Here is an 18,852-nt window from a genome sequence, read left to right on the forward strand (position 1 = left end):
ACGTTCCTTCTTATGTTCTGTCCTGAGTTGTGCAGGACTTTTTGTGGGGAACCATTCAACCATTTTATCGCTTCTCGGACTTTTGGCTAAGATCAAGTGCAGTATCTGCTCTTACCAGTTTAATCTGATACGTCCTCTATTTGAGGACTATATATTAGATGGCTTTTTGGACCTGGGAGATGGAATAGGAACTTGCTCCATCCTCTCCATGCGTCGATCTGGTATTGAGAGCCAATGTGGTGTTGTGTCATGGTTAGAGTGTTGGAGTGGGACTTGGGAGATCTGGGTTCTAGTCCCCACTTGGCCATGAAGCTCACTGGGTGACTTTGGGCCAGTCACTGACTCTCAGCCTAACCTACCTCACAGGGTTGTTGTGAGGATAAAATGGAGAGGAGGGGGAAGATAATGTAAGCCGCCTTGGGTTCCTTGCAAGAGGAAAAAAGGCAGGATATAAATGTAATAAATAAATACATTATCCATCAGCTTTATTCTGAAGTAGTCCAATCTCACGAGGCCTGCAGTGCACTCTTCTCAATGCATTTTGCGGTGAATGTATGCATCTTCTCAAATGAGCAAGCAGCAAGTTTGTGGTTTAGCTGCCTGGGCAGTTTCTCCCACCAATCCAGCCCCTTTTCATCCCCTTTCTTTCAGTGGGTTTAAATCATTAATGGCATGAAGAACATAATACCTTTAGCTGCAAAATGGGCTTACTTAGCGATGGTAGAAAAGAGGCTTTGGGGAGAAAACTGCTGGGTTAAGCCTGTAGGTATTTAGCAATTTGCTTCTAGCAAATTAAAGCAAGGTCTTTGGTGACCAAAGTTCACTCATTTGTTCTCTCACTCTCTTTTGTGTTCAAGTGAGAGCCCAGGGGACAGAAGCACGCAAGAAACATATTTCTGTTTTATTTCTCACCCTTGCTTGCAAAACATCTTGGTTCCAAAGCACACATTACTTTAAATATGTAGCTAACCACTGTATCTTTTTTTTTTTTTACTCTAGAGTAAGGACAGGGCCCCTGATCCAGATTGGGACTTTAGCCTTTAACCCTTCCACCCCTTGCTACAGTCTCATTCTGGATTAGGCCCCCAGCACCTGCAGTTTATTTTGCCAAATAGTGATTCAGAGGTGGGGCCCCTAGATCAGGACCACAGCGGGGTGGGGGAGAACAGTAACATCCCCCTACCCTCCCATGCTAGTGTCCCAGTCCAGATTGGAACCCCTGTACTTGCTCTAGAATAGAAAAAGAAAAAAAGGTATAACTACTAGCTACTTCTTTAAAGTAACATGTGTTTTGCATCTTAGTAAAATGTTCACATCTACATTTCACGTAGTGAAAGAATGCACAGATTTTTGTTGTTTATAATACACTGCAGGCTTCAGCAAACAGAATCCAACATGCCAAGAACTATATTGTGACCTCAGCCTATTTTATTTATTTAATCAGAAGCTACCTTTGCTTCGTTACCTTTGTCAAAAAGAAGATTATACAGGAGCTCGCTCTCATCTTGTGCTTTAGGGATAAGATGTTCCTCTGATTAGATTAGGAAGAAGTGCTCTTTCCTTGGTGTAGTGCACTATGTGCCACTGGGTGTATTCTGCAGCTTTAAAATTCTTCTCCCTTCCCTGCTGAACCAGTCGAGAACTAACTATATGTGGTCCAGAGGTAGGTTTTGAAATACTTTATTTTGTTTTGGCTATAAATTTGGGGTGTTCGGAACTGATGAGCATTTGTGAGGCAGCATGGGCTTTGAAATTTGGTGTTCTGAATACACTGCTGGTATAAAACATCTTAGCAGTGTTGGTCAGCACTGAAATACCACCTAAACTGCCGTGGGGTCTTAAGTGTGTGTACTCAGAAGTAAGTCTTGTTAATTTCCGTAGGACTTACTCATCAGACAGTGCTTAGGATTGGAATCCTAAGATTTTATTGCATTTCCCCACACATGACAAGATGAAGGTGATTTGAAAGAGAGATTGCTGCTCTTAGTACGGATGGTGATCCTGAGCTGGCTTGTGCTAAACAGGTTTTTGTATTGTTTCACAAACCTGCAAAACCTGTCTAAAGGTAAGGGCAACAATGGCACAAAGGAAATGGGTGTGTGTGTGTGTTTGCATCATGGACAGCGAAACAGATCTCAAATGACTTTCAGCTCTTTTTAAAACCGTCTTTTCCTCCTATGTGCATTTATTTATTTATATTTGTGATATTTATACACTGCTAAATATAATAAAATCCCTAAGCGGTTTACATATAAATATTAACATCACGTTTAAAATACAATATTAAAAAGAATTCCAGTTACAATAAGAGCAGTACAAGGAGCAGTAATTTAAATGACAAGCCGCGGAAAGCCTGGGTGAACAAGTGCTTTTTCAGGAGGTGTTTGAAGGATGCCACATTTTCTGTCTCCCAAACTGCACCGGTGAGGGTTTTGCAAAGGGTGGATGCTGCTACCGAGAAGGCCTGCTGTCCAGGTATTGCATGGCGACATTCTGTTAATTTCAAAATGACTGGCAAGGCCTCCTCTGACGATCTTAAAGGTCAGCTGGGAATATATAAGGGAGGGTGGTCTGCTAGATAACCTGGTACCAAGTTGTTTAGGGTTTTTAATGTATTTATTACTTTATATTTTTATATTGTATTTTATATATTTCTTATGTAAACCTCATTGAGATCTTATGATATCAAGGGGTATATAGGTAGCTTGAATAAATAAAGATTTGTGTATTTATTATATTTATCTCCCACCTTTTCCCCTCTTGCAAGGAACTCAAGGTGGCTTATATGGTCCTCCTCCTCTCCATTTTGTCCTGACAACAACCCTGTGAGGTAGGCTAGGCTGAGAGTCAGTGACATGGCCAGGCTGGGAGCAGGGAACTAGAACCTTGATTTCCTGAGTCCCAGTCCAGCACTCTAACTACTACACCACACTGGCTCTTGTCATGCGACTCAAAGAGGTATACATCAAGTTTCCAGGTAATCTCACACCCGGGCAGTGACCAGGTTCCTCTCCAGGCCCTGCTTAGTTTCAGCAAGGTGTCAGCATCATGTGTCTTTGCACTATGCCCTGCAAATCCCATGCTTGCCACACTAAATGTAGTTCTGCCCTGAGAATATGTGATAATGAAGGTGATATTTTGTAGAAATATTAATAAGCTATTGCTAATTTTTTTAATAACAATGAATGGCTGCAAAAAATGTGGCCCCCGAGAGCTTCTACAAAATGGAATTCAGCCGTTTGGCTGAAAGAGAAGTTCACCACCCCTGCAATATAATATAATAATTAAAAAGCACAACTATGGTAGTGATGTTGTAACTAACATCAGCCAGCCTTAAAAATAAGGCTGCAATCCTATACCCAAAATGTCACTTTTGAGTAAACATGCATAGAATCGCTGTAACTCGCTCCCTTGATATTTACGAAGTCTCTCAACCTGGTCCATTGCAGATTATTTTTACTTGCTCCTGGCTATCAGGTAAATGTTTTTGGCAAGGGCCATGCTGGCTGAGGATGATGGGAGTTGTATCCAACACATCCAGAGGACACCAGGTTGGGGAAGGCTACTTTAACTTTTCTGGGTTGCCTTTTTCTGTACGTTTTGCATATCTAAAAAAGATTGAAAGGAGCCTATTCTAGTCTCAATTATAGAAGCGTTAGGGATTATTTAAACCTAAACAGATTAAAGAAGGACTTTTTCCCCCTGCTGTTTGCTCAAGGAGCACAGGGTCCATCCATTATATCCGTCTGCTAGAGATGGAGGCAGTGTTATTAATAATGAATGGGGAAAAGACTAGACTGCAGCAGTATAGATTTTTTAGTGCTTTTGTTACAATGATGTTAATCTTAATGATGTTAAGATGCAAAGGAATGTTCCACTTTTCCTTTCTGTCTGTCTGAGGATCACACTTTGTGCGTGTGCGTGCTCCATTTTAAAAACTTACGCGCTGGGAATCCTCGGTATGTGGGGGTTAAATTAAAAAACAGCAACCATGGTATGGAAATATTTCTGGCTCAAAGGAGATAGAGTGAACTGCTGCTGCGATCAAAGCAGTGGGAGCCATCAATTAAAAGCTATCTCTTGGGACGCTGCCCTATTTTAATGCATGGCTGTCCTTCCTCTGATTTGACCAGATGGTATTTTTAGCCCAGCTCTCAAGTTCATTGTCTGGAGTGAGCTGGTATAATGCCCTCTTTGTAATCACTCATTTTATTTTCATTGACTTTTTAGCGGGAGAGGGAGAGGGCGTCACTTTCCTCCTAAAGCATTGCTGTGTTAACAAGGCACCTAGACTCCCCTCCCTCCCCCTAGGTCCATCTGATCCTCTGTGTTAGCCACACATCCCTTTTCACCTTCCTCCTTTTCTTTTTGCTCCCTGCCTCTGCCACATGGGCTGGAGAATTCCAAATTCTTGCAGAACTCCCATTGTAGAGGCACCAGGTGAATATGGTTTGGGAGGGAGTTCCAGGGTGCCACCACAAAAAAGGCCCTCGCTCTGGTAGCCACCCATTCAACCTCTGAAGGCAGGGGAAGCCAAAGGAGGCTCTCTGATGAAAGGGTTGGGTGCGGCAAGCGCTTTGGCAGTGTCCTATTGAATGTGTGAGTAGGCTGTGGCATGCTACCGCTGGTGTGCAGCATAGGTCTTATGTAGCACAGGTGGAGTATATGCTGAGGAAAATCAGCATGCTATGCCTGTATCTGTCATCTGCGCCTTCATTACTTGTGATCCACCAGGAAGGGCCCATAACTTAGTGGCCCTTTGCATGCAGCAGGTCCCAGGTTCAATCCTTGGCATTTCCAGTTCAAAAGGATCAAGTCTCAGGTAATGTGAGTGAGTCTCTGCTCAATGCCGTGGAGAGCTGCTGCGAATCCGAGCATTGAACTAACCCAGCCTCCCCCAACTTGATGCCAAGTCCAGATAGTTTGGATGACAATGCCCAACATTCCTGACGATTGGCCATGCTGCCTGGGACTGATGGGGGTTGAAGTCCAAAACGACTGGGGGCCAACAGGTTGGGAAAAGCTATGCCAAAGGCTTGAATCATAAGGGAGGAACTGTGCACAGCCATTGTGTCTATGATAACACCCCAGCTTCAGTCTCCAGCATTTCCAGCGAAGGGCTACACAAGTAGGAAGATGTCAGGAGTGCTTCTGAGCGCAGGGAGTGGGAGAGTAGTTCAGATTCTGAAGAAGAACCGCCAGACATGGGGGAGGTATGTTCCCAGGCTCCTCCAGACATGGCTAGGGAGGCTCCTCAGGTTTCAAATGTCCAGCTGAAGGAGGAAGATCCCTCTTCTCACACACACACACACACGCCCCCCCGTGAGAGACAGCAAACAGGGATAGGCAGTGTTTGGTGAGTCTGAATTAATACATGCGAGGCGCAGACACAGAGCCAAGAGGGAGAAGGCCGGGGCAGGACTTAGGAGGTCTACCTGATTGGCCTTGCATGAACAGCGCTGCTTAGGAGCCTCACGAGAGAGAGAGAGAGAGAGAGAGAGCTCCCCCCACTCCTTAAGTTAGGCTAGTGAGCCCACCTTTCTCCAAACGGTTGGGCAACTTTCATAGCTACCTTTTGAACCCCCTGAAGGCATTTCTTTGCAGACTGAGAGTCACTGAGAATTTGCATCTGTATGACCCTTTGTGGTAATGGAATTAAAAGCTGTAGATTGAAGCCTCTTGTCTGTGTTTGATACGGCTTTGAAGTTTCAGTGTGGGTAAAAGGAATCCTGACAGCAGATTGGGAAGGATGTCTTCCATGACTTGAGGCAGTCGGGTTCAAGACGTGCTGCCAGTTGAGGCTAGTAATGCTGGGAAAGGTGGCCCATTGGTCTGATGAGGTAGCACTGCATCTTCATCAGATAAAACGGCTATTAATTTCCGCAACGGCGAGTGAGACCTGCAACAAAACATTGCTGTGACGAGGGCTCCTATTCAGGGTTCCAGCTAGCCATGCTTCCGTCACCCCTGGATACTCCATTCCAGCCCCACCATTTTTGTGTCCATTCTCCCCCCACAAACACAACTATTTTGTAGCCACTGAGCATGCTCAGTCCTCATTAAGAGGGCTTCTGCCTGAAAGGCAGGTTAGAAATAGTTTAAATAAATAAACTTAAATAAATTGGGCTATTTTGGGTTTTCTCCTGTTTCCCCCCTAAAGGTGTGAACTTCAACCCTTGTGGTTCCCCCAAGCCTGCCAAATACCTCCCATTTGTAAGTGGATGGTGCTGCTTTGGTTATATAAGGACTGACACTTGGAGAATTGAGTCCGCGATGAGTATATCTGATGGATTACACATCGTTCTGGAACTCCCATAATGCTTTGCTAGTATAGTATAGTAACCTGAACAAGGAATGTGGGTTAAATAGTCTGCTTCTGGAACTCGATAATGGTTCTTGGTGGTCCTCCATAGCGATCTGATCTCGCCCACTTTTCTCTCTTGAATTCCAATCTGACCTCCTCCAGCCCAACATTTTGAATAAGTTGCAGCTGTAGGAGCCGATCTGCGAGGAGGACGCATGCCTGTCCATTTGCTTTCACTGCATCACGCTGTCACCAATAGTTCAATATTTATCTAGGCAGGTTCTTCAGCTGACCTCAATCCTGTCATTTAAATGGATGCTCTTCCCCACCCTACCCTCCCTAGGCCGTCTGCCTGAATTGATGAGCCAAGAAATTTGCTCGAATGAATTGGCGCCATCTGGACAGACCGGCATAAAGTTGTGGCGGAGGGTGGGGATGGTGGATGGGTGGTTAATGAGCCACACTCAAAGAAACTGGATCTGACACAATTAAAATGACAAAGCAGTTTAGTTACTTTTCACTGATGCGTCATGTGCTGCTGGTTGACTTGCTCACCTGCTCCTTTACTCGTGTTTTTTCTTCGTTGTGCTGTCATGCCCCTGCTGGAGGAACCCTCCTCTGAGGAGGAGCTAGAGCTCCAGAGACAGACAACGCCAAGGACCCACCCATGCCAGGACATCTGAGGGAGCCTGGGCCCTCGGGGGAGATCACCGCTAGTCCATCCCTATAGGAGAGGGGTGTCACGTTCCCTTGGCCCCCTCCTTCCTCATGCACACACACAAGAAGAGAGGCTTCAGTCTCACACCTTTAATTCACTATCAACAAGTTCATTGCAGATGCAAATCCTCAAAGACTCTCAGGCTCAAAGGAATGACAACAAGGGATCCAAATGGGAGCTACGATGTTGCCAGCAGCTTGAACGAGGACTTGCTGGCTAGAATAACTTAGGGGGGGGAACCCCTCCCTTCCAGGGATGCTCCCCTACGTCGACCCTCACACATCGCCAACCGGGTTGACTGTCTGAGCTCTGCCTCTAACTTTTCCTGCTTCGCTCTGCGCCACAGCCTATCATCCCTCAGGTCACACCCCGCCTCTCCTCCTCTTCCTCCTCCTGGGTTATGGCGGGGGCGGGGGGTTAGGCCCAGCCATCTGGGTATTAGCATCCTGAGAAGTACACCTATCCATATCTGAAATCGCTCAGGAAGATGCCTCCCCTAGTTCTGGCTGTTCCCCTTCTGAGTCTGAACGGCTAACTATCTCCATATGCTCAGAATCAATCCTGACAGAGGGGAGTTCCATCTCTGAGGCAGAGGCTGGGCATCCACCTAGCCCTCGAGGCAGGCCAACAGGGCTGTTTTGAGAAGAAGTGCTTGTTTGCAAAGGAGGATCCTCAGCAAGAAAGGACTCCTTGGGAGCAAGGCCCTCCTCTTGAGTAGGACTTCTGCCAAAGGGCCTGTAATGTACTGCAGCGGAGCCCTGTGCAAGACTCAGGAAACTTTGGCCTTTAGTTCTAGCATAGCCATTTCTGGAACAACATTCTCCCTGCTCCGGTGCCTTGTGTCTTGTTTTCCTGACCTTGCCTTGTGATTGAACCTCCGTGCTACTGACCCTTGGACTCCAGCTTGACTGCTTCTGGACTGTGCATTGTATCTGACTGCTTAATTGTGCTTAGACCTTTGCTTGTATCTTGACCACTCCTGCCTTAGCCTGATCCCATACTGGGCTGAAACCTTTGTGCTTGGCCATTTGCCTGCTTTCCTGCCTTGCCTTTTGGATTGTCCCATAATTTGCTCTAACGCTGAGTCTAATTCAGCCATAGTGTGACATGCGAACAGGGATATGTGAATCAGTGAAACCCGAGATTATTGAGGTTCTCTGAACTTTATCTCAAAGCTTGTTCTGAGTCATGTCCGTATCGAATTGCAAGCTTTTGTTTTTTTCCTTTCCCCGTGGAAATTAGTGTGTATTTTCACGGGCTTTTCCCCAAATGTACGCACCCATTGTGCACAGTTTTGAAATGTATACATTTTCCATGCATCTTTTTCACATGTATGGATATTTCGGATGCATTTTCTTGTTCTGCTAATTGCATTGCAAGCTTGGGAAATGTGCAGACTTCGCAGATTATGTTTGGGTCCGCATTTGGTTCTGGTAGATGCGAACTTGGTAAATTCTCGTTAAAAATGAACAGAAACAAATTTCTCATACATCCGTAGTTGCTGAGTAAGGCTAGGTTTTTTAATGTATATTTTGGCTCATGTGCAAGGCACATGACACAGTGACGTAAGCAGATCTGGGTCTGGTTGGTTGCCTGGATGGAACCTGGAAACCATATCTACACCACCTTGAATTCCAAGGGGAGGGGAGCCCTCCTTTGTGGGAAAGGTCATAGATCAGTGGTAGAGCACATGCTTTACATTCGAAAGGCCCTAGGTTCTATTCCCAGCATTTTTTGGTAGGGCAGGAAAAACTCCTGCCTGAAACCCTGGAGAGCTGCTGCCAGTCAGTGTCAACAATACTGGACTAGATGGACACTGACTGAGTGTAAGGCAGCTTCCTATGTTCCATCATGGAAGAAGGGGATACTGGTGTGACAAATCAAAGTTCTGCACCAGTTTCCAGACTCGGATTTGTGGTGGAGACATGGGTCTCAAACCCTGCTGGGGGAAAGACAGTTGTGGGGATGGCAGAATCTGATGCTGGGAGAAGGGTTATGCACCCTCCACCTCTTCCTTGTGTCGTCAACAGTCATGCCCTCCCAATCTCATGTTGCAAAGTAGTACTGGTCCTTGGCCTCTGAAGACATGAGGTAAAAGGAGGTACTTCCACTCTTAAGGAAAAAGCACAGGGAAAACAAGCACATAGAATCGGTAGGGAATCTTGTCATCGTTGCAAAAAGGAGATTAACCAGCACTCCGTTAAAGGAATGGATTAATTAAATTGCATTAAATTAACAGAATTTGTTCATCTACATGGAGGTAGACAACAAAAACAAAGAATTGATCAGCTTTGGATGCCATTAATTTCTCATATGAAACAACAATATAATTTGGACTTTAATAAGTACAGAGCTTTTGCATTTTTATGTAAACTTTTGACGTGGACCGTCGTGTATCTGTTAGGAAAGTTAGGAAAATAAGGAAAACTTAGAATGCTTGATTGTTAGTTGTTTAGCATTACTTGAGCATCCGTGTCAGCTTTATTTTGTATTTGAGACTTTTTTGGGATAATGTGTGATGTTTTGTATATTTGTATATTTATAATATATTTTTTAAAGCATGGTTGCGGGGAAGGGGTGTTGCTAAATTGGCTTTTCAAATCCTTAACCCTGAGGGTGTTTTATAATTTCCAAGCCAGTAAGGTGGCTGATTGATAAAGCACCATAGTGTTGAAGAGAAGGCATTTCATTTGTTCATGAAAGCTAGTTTGGGGTACGCGTTACCGGGTGGAGAACTCTTGTGCTTTTTTCTTTAAAATGGGAACTTCCCAAGTAGATGTCATGTGTTTGCTGCTGGGGTTTAAAAAAAATCCTTCCAGTGAGTGCAATTAACTGAAGGCCCCTTTGGCAGATCCCTGAGAGGTGATGTCCTGAGTTAGCAATTTGAGAATGTCTTTAAACAGCTAAATATGCATTCCCTAAGTAAATAGTAAAAAAATAATAAGAAGAAAAAACAGGGATAAAAGCATGAGTCAGTTAATTGGCAGTGTGTTCACAGGACTGGAAAAATCCCAGTCTGCTTGGGTCCTCAGGTACCTAAAATGTTAATTGTGATAACATTGAACATTTTAGGAATTCCAGGTTTCTTTATTTTTTCAGATCTGTGTGTTGGATCTGGTAGACCTGATATCATACCTCTTAGCTGTGGACTTGATGCATGGCACTGGGCAAATCACTTTGGGATACATTAAAGGTTATGCTACACATGTGGCTGCCACCAAAAACATCCACCACTCCCTGTCTGCTTCCCCTCTCCCACTCTGTCGCATCTAGTGCAGGCTTCCCCAACCTGACACCCTCCAGATGTATTGGATTGCAGCTCCCACAATTCCAAGCCAGCATCTCCATTGCCCATACTGTAACTCCCATAATTCCCAGGCAGCATGTCCATTGTGGAGTTGTGGAATTATGGGAGTGGCATCTGGAGGGTACTAAGTTGGGAAAGGCTGATTTAGTATAACTCATGCCTGCCTTCTCCGACCCGGTGCCGTTGAGTGATAATTCCCATCATTCCCAGGCAGCATGGTCAATGATATCATGATGTTCCGCCTTTCCCTGCCAGCCGCCGATGATTTGGAATGGAGCTGGGGGAATAGAGAACATCTTGTCTTAAAAACACTGGTGAGTCACACTAGATGTTGTGCAGGGAGGAACATGGGGCTGCTGGTTTTGGAGGCAACCATGAGTTTAATGTCTTGTTAGTCCCTTTTTCTCAGCCTCAGGTTTCCTGTCTATGAAATGGGGATAATGATGACCTGCTCCAAAGTGTCATCTGTAACAATCAAGATTGGTATTTTAAGGCACCCTGCTGCTCAACAAAAGTGCTACATAAATTATTATTAATAATAATGGAAGAATAATGGGCAGCACATATCACGGCAAAAAGTTTGCAGCAGAGGCATCTCTAATGCTTGCAAGACAGAAAGAAAGAGCAGTAATTACGTATTGCAAGTTCTAGCCTGCCCCATCCTTAATGCTCAGGGTGTGTTACAATTTGAAAATGATATATAGCATGCATGCAGAACGAAAATGGGCCCATTCATGTGAATGGCACACAGATGCTGGGGGAGGGCCATTCACATGAATGGAGCTCCTGTCACTGAAAAATCTCTCCATTTAGGTCATGGATTCACTGAAAGGTTCAAAGGTTTATATTGTTAACAGCTGTTGCTTTTTAATAGCTTTTAAAAATGAGAACTGATGGGGAAAGGATTTCATTCTTCTCTGTAACCCCTAAGATGGTAACTTTAGGTTAAGGTCTAGTGCTGATGCAATGCCAGCTTGTTCGTAACTGTGATTACTTGATCACAATCAGGGACTGTCTCTCTGTAGCCCGCCCACTCTCTTAACTGTGGTTATGAGATGCATCTGTACTGGAATTAACTGTGGCTTACGGATATCCAGGCATTCTGCTTAACTGAGATTTAAAACCGCGGTTTGAAGATGGTTAATGAATGGTGGTTAAAAGAGTAGATGTACAAGCATTTATTAAGGTTGCAATCCTGTACATTGGTGGTGGTGGGGGGAACATATGGCTCATGGGCTGCATATGGCCCCCCAGGGTTACGCTGCCCCCAAATTAGTTCTGATGGCAACGGCGAGACAATCAGCGATTTTTGCTGAAATTTGGCAGGAAATTACCTATTTTGCCACTGTCACCACCAAAATTTGGTAGTGCATGGCTGCAATGCACCCCGAGAGGGTGGACGCATTGAAATTGTCCCCTGCAGTTCCTGAAGGTGCCCACCCCTGCTATACAAACGTACCTGGAAGTAAGTCCTATTAAATTCAATGGGGCTTATGTTTGAGTAGACATGTATAGGACATGTGTAAGGAGATTATTTCATGTGTAGTCGTGTTAACAGTTTTAAGATTATTGTTGGGGCATTTAGATGGTGCAGTACCTAAAGGTAAGTAAGAGTGCTTGGTTAGTTTACTTCTGGCCACAAAGACTGAGGTTGCCAGCAAATGAGAAACAAAGGCCACACAGTTAAGACTGGTCAGGAAGAATATGGACTTATCTCCATACAGTGAAAGTGCCCCTAAGTAAGGTTAGGAAAGGCTGTGAAGGTATGTAGAGATTTAAGACATCCCTCGTTAACCAAAAGCAGTTCATTTTGTACTGAAAGAGGAGGTTCAATCAAATGACATATTAGAAGTCTGTGGATGGATAAAAGAATGCTTGTAGGCCTTCTGTGGCCTTAAAGTATACATATGTACTGGAATTAAGTTGGTCCCGTCTATCCAGGTACTCCAGATAACCAGCATTTGAAACCAGGGTTTGAAGCTGGTTAAGAAACGCGGGTTGAAAGGGAGCTTGATGATTTCAAAAATGCAACTAGTGAGCAGTTGGTTTATAAACACTATTTCAATTAAATGATTTTTGCTCTTAGTTTTTGAAAAGGCATACTTGGAATAAAGAAGCCCTTTGCCACCACCTTGGACCGGATGGCGGTAGCTGCCAACAAACACACTTCTTTATTTTTATTATTTTATTTTGCTTTTTCTATCCCCAGAAACTACAACTACTTACCGCACACCTCTTTATGGTCAGCCCTCATGGTGGGGAGAAGATGATGCCAATAATAAGTTCGAGCCAACAGATGACCGGAGGCCTGAAGAACAGTATTCAGGTAAATAAAGCTCCTGCTTGCATAGCAGCAATAGATGTGCAAAGCATGAAAGTGATAGCAGCTTTTCCTATAGGGACTATATCTAAGCATGGCATTTCTCTTTAATCCAGCCTTCCCCACTTCAGTGCTGTTCAGATACGTTGGACTGTAACTCCCATCATTCCCAGCCAGAGTAATGGAAGTTGCAGTCCAACACATCTGGACGGCACCAGGTTGAAGAAGGCTGCTGTAATCCTTCCATGCTTAGTCAGTATCTCAGTGTTGCCATGGAAAATCGATGCATTGGCATCTCGTATTGCATATCCGTTGAGTGTGTCTTGAATCAGGTCCATGGGGGCACATTTATCAGAATGACCAGTTCTAGAAGGATTAGAGGGAAACAGCTCCACAGTAACCTAGGAAAGCCTTTGTAAAATATTTTGTTTTTTAAGAGGGATTTTAAAGCAGGAACATAAGAAGAGCCATGCTGGATCAGACCAAGAGTCCATCTAGTCCAACGTACTGTTCACATAGTAGCCAACCAGCTGCCCATGGGAAACCCACAAGCAGGACATGAGTGCAACAGCACCCTCCCGCCCATGTTCCCCAGCAACTGGTGTACATAGGCATACTGCCTCTGATACTGGAGGTAGCATATAGCCATCAAGATTAGTAGCCATTGATAGCCTTATCCTCCATGCATTTGTCCAATCCCCTTTAAAAGCCATCCAAATTGGTGGCCATCACTACATCTTGTGGAAGTGAATTCCATAGTTTAACTATGTGCTGTGTGAAGAAGTCCTTGCTTTTATCTGTCCTGAATCTCCCACCCATCAGCTTCATGGGATGACGCCACTGGGTTCTAGTATTATGAGAGAGGGAGAAAAATGCCTCGCTACCCACTTTCTCCATACCCTGCATAATGTGAGTGGAGAAGGAATTGGTTTGACAGAAGGAAGCCAGTGAAGGGCTATGCATTCCACTCATAAGAAGGTGCATGGTAGAAGACCGCAAGGGTGGGAGCAAGAAAATGGACAAAGGCAGCTGCTGATGCCAGGTGAGTTTTCACAGAATTCAGAAAAGTAGAAAGGCAACAAAATATGGAGAGGGGCTGAGAAGGGAAGCATTCTTATCTGGGCTTTATCAAGAGACCTTCGCTGTGAAGGACATCTTCTACGTGGACTTTCAAAACAGCGGCAGCAACTTTCGATAACCATAACAAACCAAGGCTACAGAACCATAAAGTATTCACTGCAGCAGAATGACTTTTGAAAGCTTTATTTATGCTTATACACATATGTGTATTTTTCTAAACAGAAACATAAACATTATAAATTTCTGGAATAACCATTTTCAAGGTAGAGTATGTCCTCCCCTCCATTCTGTAAACACTGCTTCCACTTTTTAGTTTTTGTGTGTGTGGAGGGGTTTCTCCTCTTTTGTTGTTGTTTGTAAATTGTAAATGTCGATTTTCCCCCTTATCTTTGTTAATTTTTGTTGTTGTTCAGTCGTTCAGTCGTGTCCGACTCTTCGTGACCCCATGGACCATAGCACGCCAGGCCTTCCTGTCCTGCGCTCTCTCCCGGAGCGTGCTCAAGTTCATATTCATTGCATCGGTGATGCTATCTAGCCATCTCATCCTCTGCCGTCCCCTTCTCCTTTTGCCTTCAGTCTTTCCCAGCATCAGGGTCTTTTCCAGGGAGTTTTCTCTTCGCATTAGGTGGCCAAAATATTGGAGCTTCAGCTTCAGTATCTGTTAATTATGGGGTTTTTATTAGTACTATGAGCTTTAGGGCTCAATCCTGTGGCCGCTAGACGGCTATAGGATTAGTTGGTTTTCGGGAACTGACCTTGGAGCTTGCATTCCGAGGTCGGTTCCCAAAAAACTGCCTCCCTGCCCCTGTCACCTCATAGGCAGCGGGGATCGTCCTGGGCTCCACACTTGTAAGAGCAGTGTGGAGCGAGAGGAAAGGGAGCGTTCCTGGGGCCAGGGAGGAGTGGGGACCTTGGAAGGGCCAGTATGACGCTTCCTATGTGTCTGTCGGGATTCCTTTTGTCCCCACTGATCTTCAAACGCTGAATCAAACACAGACAGGAGGCTTCAATCTACAGCTTTTAATCCATTACTTCAAAGGGTCATACAGATGCAAATTCTCAGTGACTCTCAGTCTACAAAGGAAATGCCTTCAGGGGGTTCAAAAGATAGCTACGAAAGTTGCCCGCCATTTGAAAAAAAGGCAGTCTCACCAGCCTAACTTAAGGGGTGGGGGGAGGTCTCTCTCTCGTGAGGCTAAGCACAGCTGTTCACACCAGGCCAATCGGGTAGACTGTCTTAAGTTCTGCCGTAGCCATCTCTGTCTTGGCTCTGCGTCTGCACCTGGCGTCTATTAATTCACACCCTCCAAACCTTGCCTCTCCCTGTTCGCTATGTCTCACAGGGGCGGGGGGGGGGAAGAGGGGCCCTGTCCGTCCAGCTGGACTTTTGAAACCTGAGGAGCCTGCCTAGCTATGTCTGAACAAGCCTGGGAAACTATCTCCCCCATGTCTGGTGGTTCTTGTTCAGAATTTGAACTACTGTCCCACTCCCTGTGCTCAGAGACACCCCTGACAGTGTCATCGCCCCACCCCTCTGAAGCACTGCAGCTAGACAGCTGCAATTGGCCATCGAGCCACAAATGCAGGGCGACTGGAGCATGGGGCAAAAATCTCCTCTGTGCTCCTCCCACTCTGCATTGGATAGGTGGTCGCCTCCGAGTTCAGAAGCGGCTGTCTATCCCCATAAGATTGCTCCCTCCGTAGATTATTGGATTTTTATGTAACTTTTTTCAAGTTTATATTAACAAAATGGATGAAAATACATATACAAAAATAAGTATAAATGTTTTATACATATACACATACAAAACACCCACACCCACACATGGTTCCCTACTCTTGTAGTTTTCTTACTCCAGCTTTCCAGAGTGATGTGTTCTTCTGTCCACCAAGGGGCATGATATATTCACTGGAAGACTAATTTAATAGTAACCTTCACACATACTCTAATATTTATTTCTTTATTACATTCCTATACTGCCCAATAGCCAAGGCTCTCTGGGTGGTTTACAACAATTATAAACATCTTGCTTGTGTCCCAGAAGCAGAATCCTGATGTACCATGGTGGGCATAAGTCAGTTGGTAAGTCTTGTGAATCCTGAGTGCAAATGGACCAGCCAAAGTGCTCATATTATGTCAGTACTCCTCCATCTGCACTGGCTGCCAGTCCATTTCCAGGCCCAATTCAAAATGCTGGTTTTAACCTTTAAAGCCCTAATCTATGGCCTGACTGGAGCCCACCTGGAGAAGAGACTTCATTGTAGTGGCTCCCTTCCTATGGAACTCCCTGCCTCTGGTGGTCAGGAAGGCACCAACACTGGGTTGTTTTTGGCACCTCCTGAAAACTGCTCTTTTCCAGGAAGCCTTCCTTGGTTAACCTGCCTCAGTTTTATTGGCACTCTGTTTTTAAAGAATATTTTTAGTATCATGTTTCATTCTTTTTATCTTTTGTTCATTTTATCTCTTGTTGTTTACTGCTCTGGAATCTATTTAAATGTGGAGCAGTATACAAATTCCTGCATCGAGCAGGGGGTTGGACTCGATGGCCTTGTAGGCCCCTTCCAACCCTACTATTCTATGGTTCTATGATTCTGTGAAATGTTGTAAATAAATAAATGGCTTCAGGCCTGGTTACCTGAAGGAACGTCCCCTCCAATGTTTACCCATTAAGATTGTCATCTGAGGCCCTCCTCAAGGTGCCCCTGCCAGGCAAGGAGAGGCGCTACAAGAGAGAGTGCCTTTTCAGTGGTGGCACCCTATTTATGGAATGCCCTCCCCAGAGAGGCTTACCTGGCACCTACGTTATGGTCTTTTGGGTGACAGGTGAAGACCTTTTTATTATCCCAGGCACTTTAAGAACTGCTTTTAGTGCTTTTACTATTCTATTCTGCTGCCGTTTTAAATCTAGTTTTATGAAGTTGTAATGGTTTATTCTTTGGTGCTGGTTTTATCTTTGTTTTATTCTGGACTGTTTTTTGTTTTAATATTTGTGCTGTATGTTCTTAATGCTCAAAGAACTTTGGTCCTTGGGCGGTTTAAAAATAAAAGTAAAGAAAGAAAGGCAGAAGACAGGGGCCAGCAGGTGGTAGCAAGACAAGATGTCTAAAAGCATTTCAGAGTGGCATACAGAATAGAAACCATACAAAAATATACAGATAGGCAATAAATATACCATAAGGTGCTCTTGTGTTAAAGGTTAATCTTTCTAGAATATGCGCCCACATTACTTGGCCGTTAGGCTTGTGAAGCAGCTTACCAACGCAAGGAAGAAAGACAACACAATATACTCACAATAAAAGCTCTAATATCAAATTAAGGGTGAATCCCATGCATGTTCAGACAGAAAAAAAGCGCCACCAGTACCAATATTCCCCAGCCAGCTGGGACTTGTACGACTTTTCTCTGTCTAAACATGCATAGGATTGCATCCTAAAAGAATAAAAGCAACCAATAGAGATCTGCACAATGTCTAAAACATTGAGCCGTGCCAATTTCAGCTTTATGCTGTTTTCCTCCACCACCACCATCATTACCACCCTCAATTGTTTTGTTTTTACCCTTTAGAAAGAACAAAAGACCTAGCCCAACACGAAGAAGAAATCAACGGCAACATCACGGGCTACCGAGATTCTCAAGGTGAGGCTGTCTACGCATTCCGAAGGGAACCTAGTTACTTTGAAATCCCAACGAAAGAATTCCAGCAGCCGGTGAAATCCCTGGAGGCGCAAGTCCATGAGATCCCCACCAAAGATGTTGACGCAGCAGTGCTGCCGGTTGTGCACAGCCACGCGTCTTTTACCATTGAGTTTGACGATTGCACGCCGGGTAAAATCAAGATAAAGGATCACGTCACCAAATTTTCACTCAGGCAGAGACGGAACCTTGGCAAGGAAGCCGCTCACGTGGAAATGATCTCGGCCGAGAGCAAAGTGGCTGATTGGCTGGTGCAGAATGACCCGAGTCTCATGAGAAGGCAGTCCCCAGGGGACGATGTGTACAGTACCAAAAGCGATCTCCCAGTCCATGTCAGAACTCTGAAAGGTGAGCCCCTATGTTCTTTGAATTGCTGGCTGTGGTCCAGGACATTACTTTTATATAGATCAACAAAGGAAGAAAGAAAATTTGGGATTACTGGCATTTGGAATGCCAGCTTGCACACATTGAGATGATTTGCACGATCAGTGGGGGAAAGCATGCACTGTAGCTTGTTTTCCCCACATGTGTCACTCGTGCACATTTGCTTTATTGCCTGCACCACGTTGCCAAACCCGGTGCGGTGTGCTGCAGGGGTGGCTTCTAACACACCCCACAACTCCCACTGCAAACCATGGGTTGTGGGGTGGGTTAAAAGCCACCCCCAGCATGCACCATGCCGGGTTCGGATGATGCAGCAAGTTCCGAAGCGGTGCAGGTAACTGAGCAAATGGCGGGCACACAAGTGGTACAGCTGGGGCGGAGGAAACAAGCTACAGTGCGTGGTTTCCCCCGCTGATCGTGCAAACCCAGCCATGTTACGAATCAGGCCCAAGCCTCTCTGAATGTGGGGCCAGTTCATAAGGGAGTTCGGCCTGCTGTCAGCCAGCACTCTTGGCTGGTTCCCCCATCCTTCCGAGCAAACGTACCCTTCTGAGGGGGGCTGGGGCAGCATGGTCTTGCTATTGGAGGCAGGAGTCATCTTGGCAGGCCTCTGCCAAACTGTAAATCAAGGGTGCACAACCTTTTTGGCCCCGAGGGCTGCATGTGATGCTGGCTTGGGGGCCACACATATGTAAGAACACACACACATGCATCTTGGTGTACACCTGCGTGAGTGTACACACATATGCCAACAATCCTGGCACAAATTACTCTGTCCTTCTAGCAGAAGTGAGAAAGAGCAACCTGTATCAGGGAATGTGGTGGCAGGGGGGACAAGGTATCTACTGCAGGCTGCATTTAAGATGTTAGGCAGGCCTCATGCAGCCCACAGGCTGTGGATTGTGCACTCTTTCTAGAAATGATTTCCTGCATGGGTTCATGGCATGTGTAGTGTTGTATGGCTCCCGACAAATAATTTGAATCGGGAGGTATAGAAAACTGCAACTCCCATGGACACCAGCAGCAAATGTCATCTCCAGTTAAA

At 45.1% G+C, this 18,852-nt stretch overlaps 1 protein-coding gene and 1 non-coding gene across 2 annotated transcripts in view; both read left to right on the forward strand.

Moving 5' to 3' along the window:
* The window catches only part of CEP170B (centrosomal protein 170B), a 116,525-nt gene that overhangs the window by 56,244 nt on the left and 41,429 nt on the right, over window positions 1-18,852 (forward strand). The window contains exons 7-8 of the mRNA XM_084837478.1: window positions 12,539-12,655; window positions 17,295-17,771. Of these exons, the coding sequence (XP_084693604.1) occupies window positions 12,539-12,655; window positions 17,295-17,771 (594 nt within the window). The remainder of the gene's footprint in view (window positions 1-12,538; window positions 12,656-17,294; window positions 17,772-18,852) is intronic.
* LOC146356976 (U2 spliceosomal RNA) lies at window positions 67-250 on the forward strand. Its single transcript, XR_014787039.1, has one exon. It is a non-coding gene; the product is annotated as a U2 spliceosomal RNA (small nuclear RNA).

The sequence above is a fragment of the Heloderma suspectum genome, chromosome 1 (genome assembly GCF_057233095.1).
Source record: "Heloderma suspectum isolate Gila_16-S chromosome 1, 16-S_ref, whole genome shotgun sequence".
NCBI classification, from domain to species: domain Eukaryota; kingdom Metazoa; phylum Chordata; class Lepidosauria; order Squamata; family Helodermatidae; genus Heloderma; species Heloderma suspectum.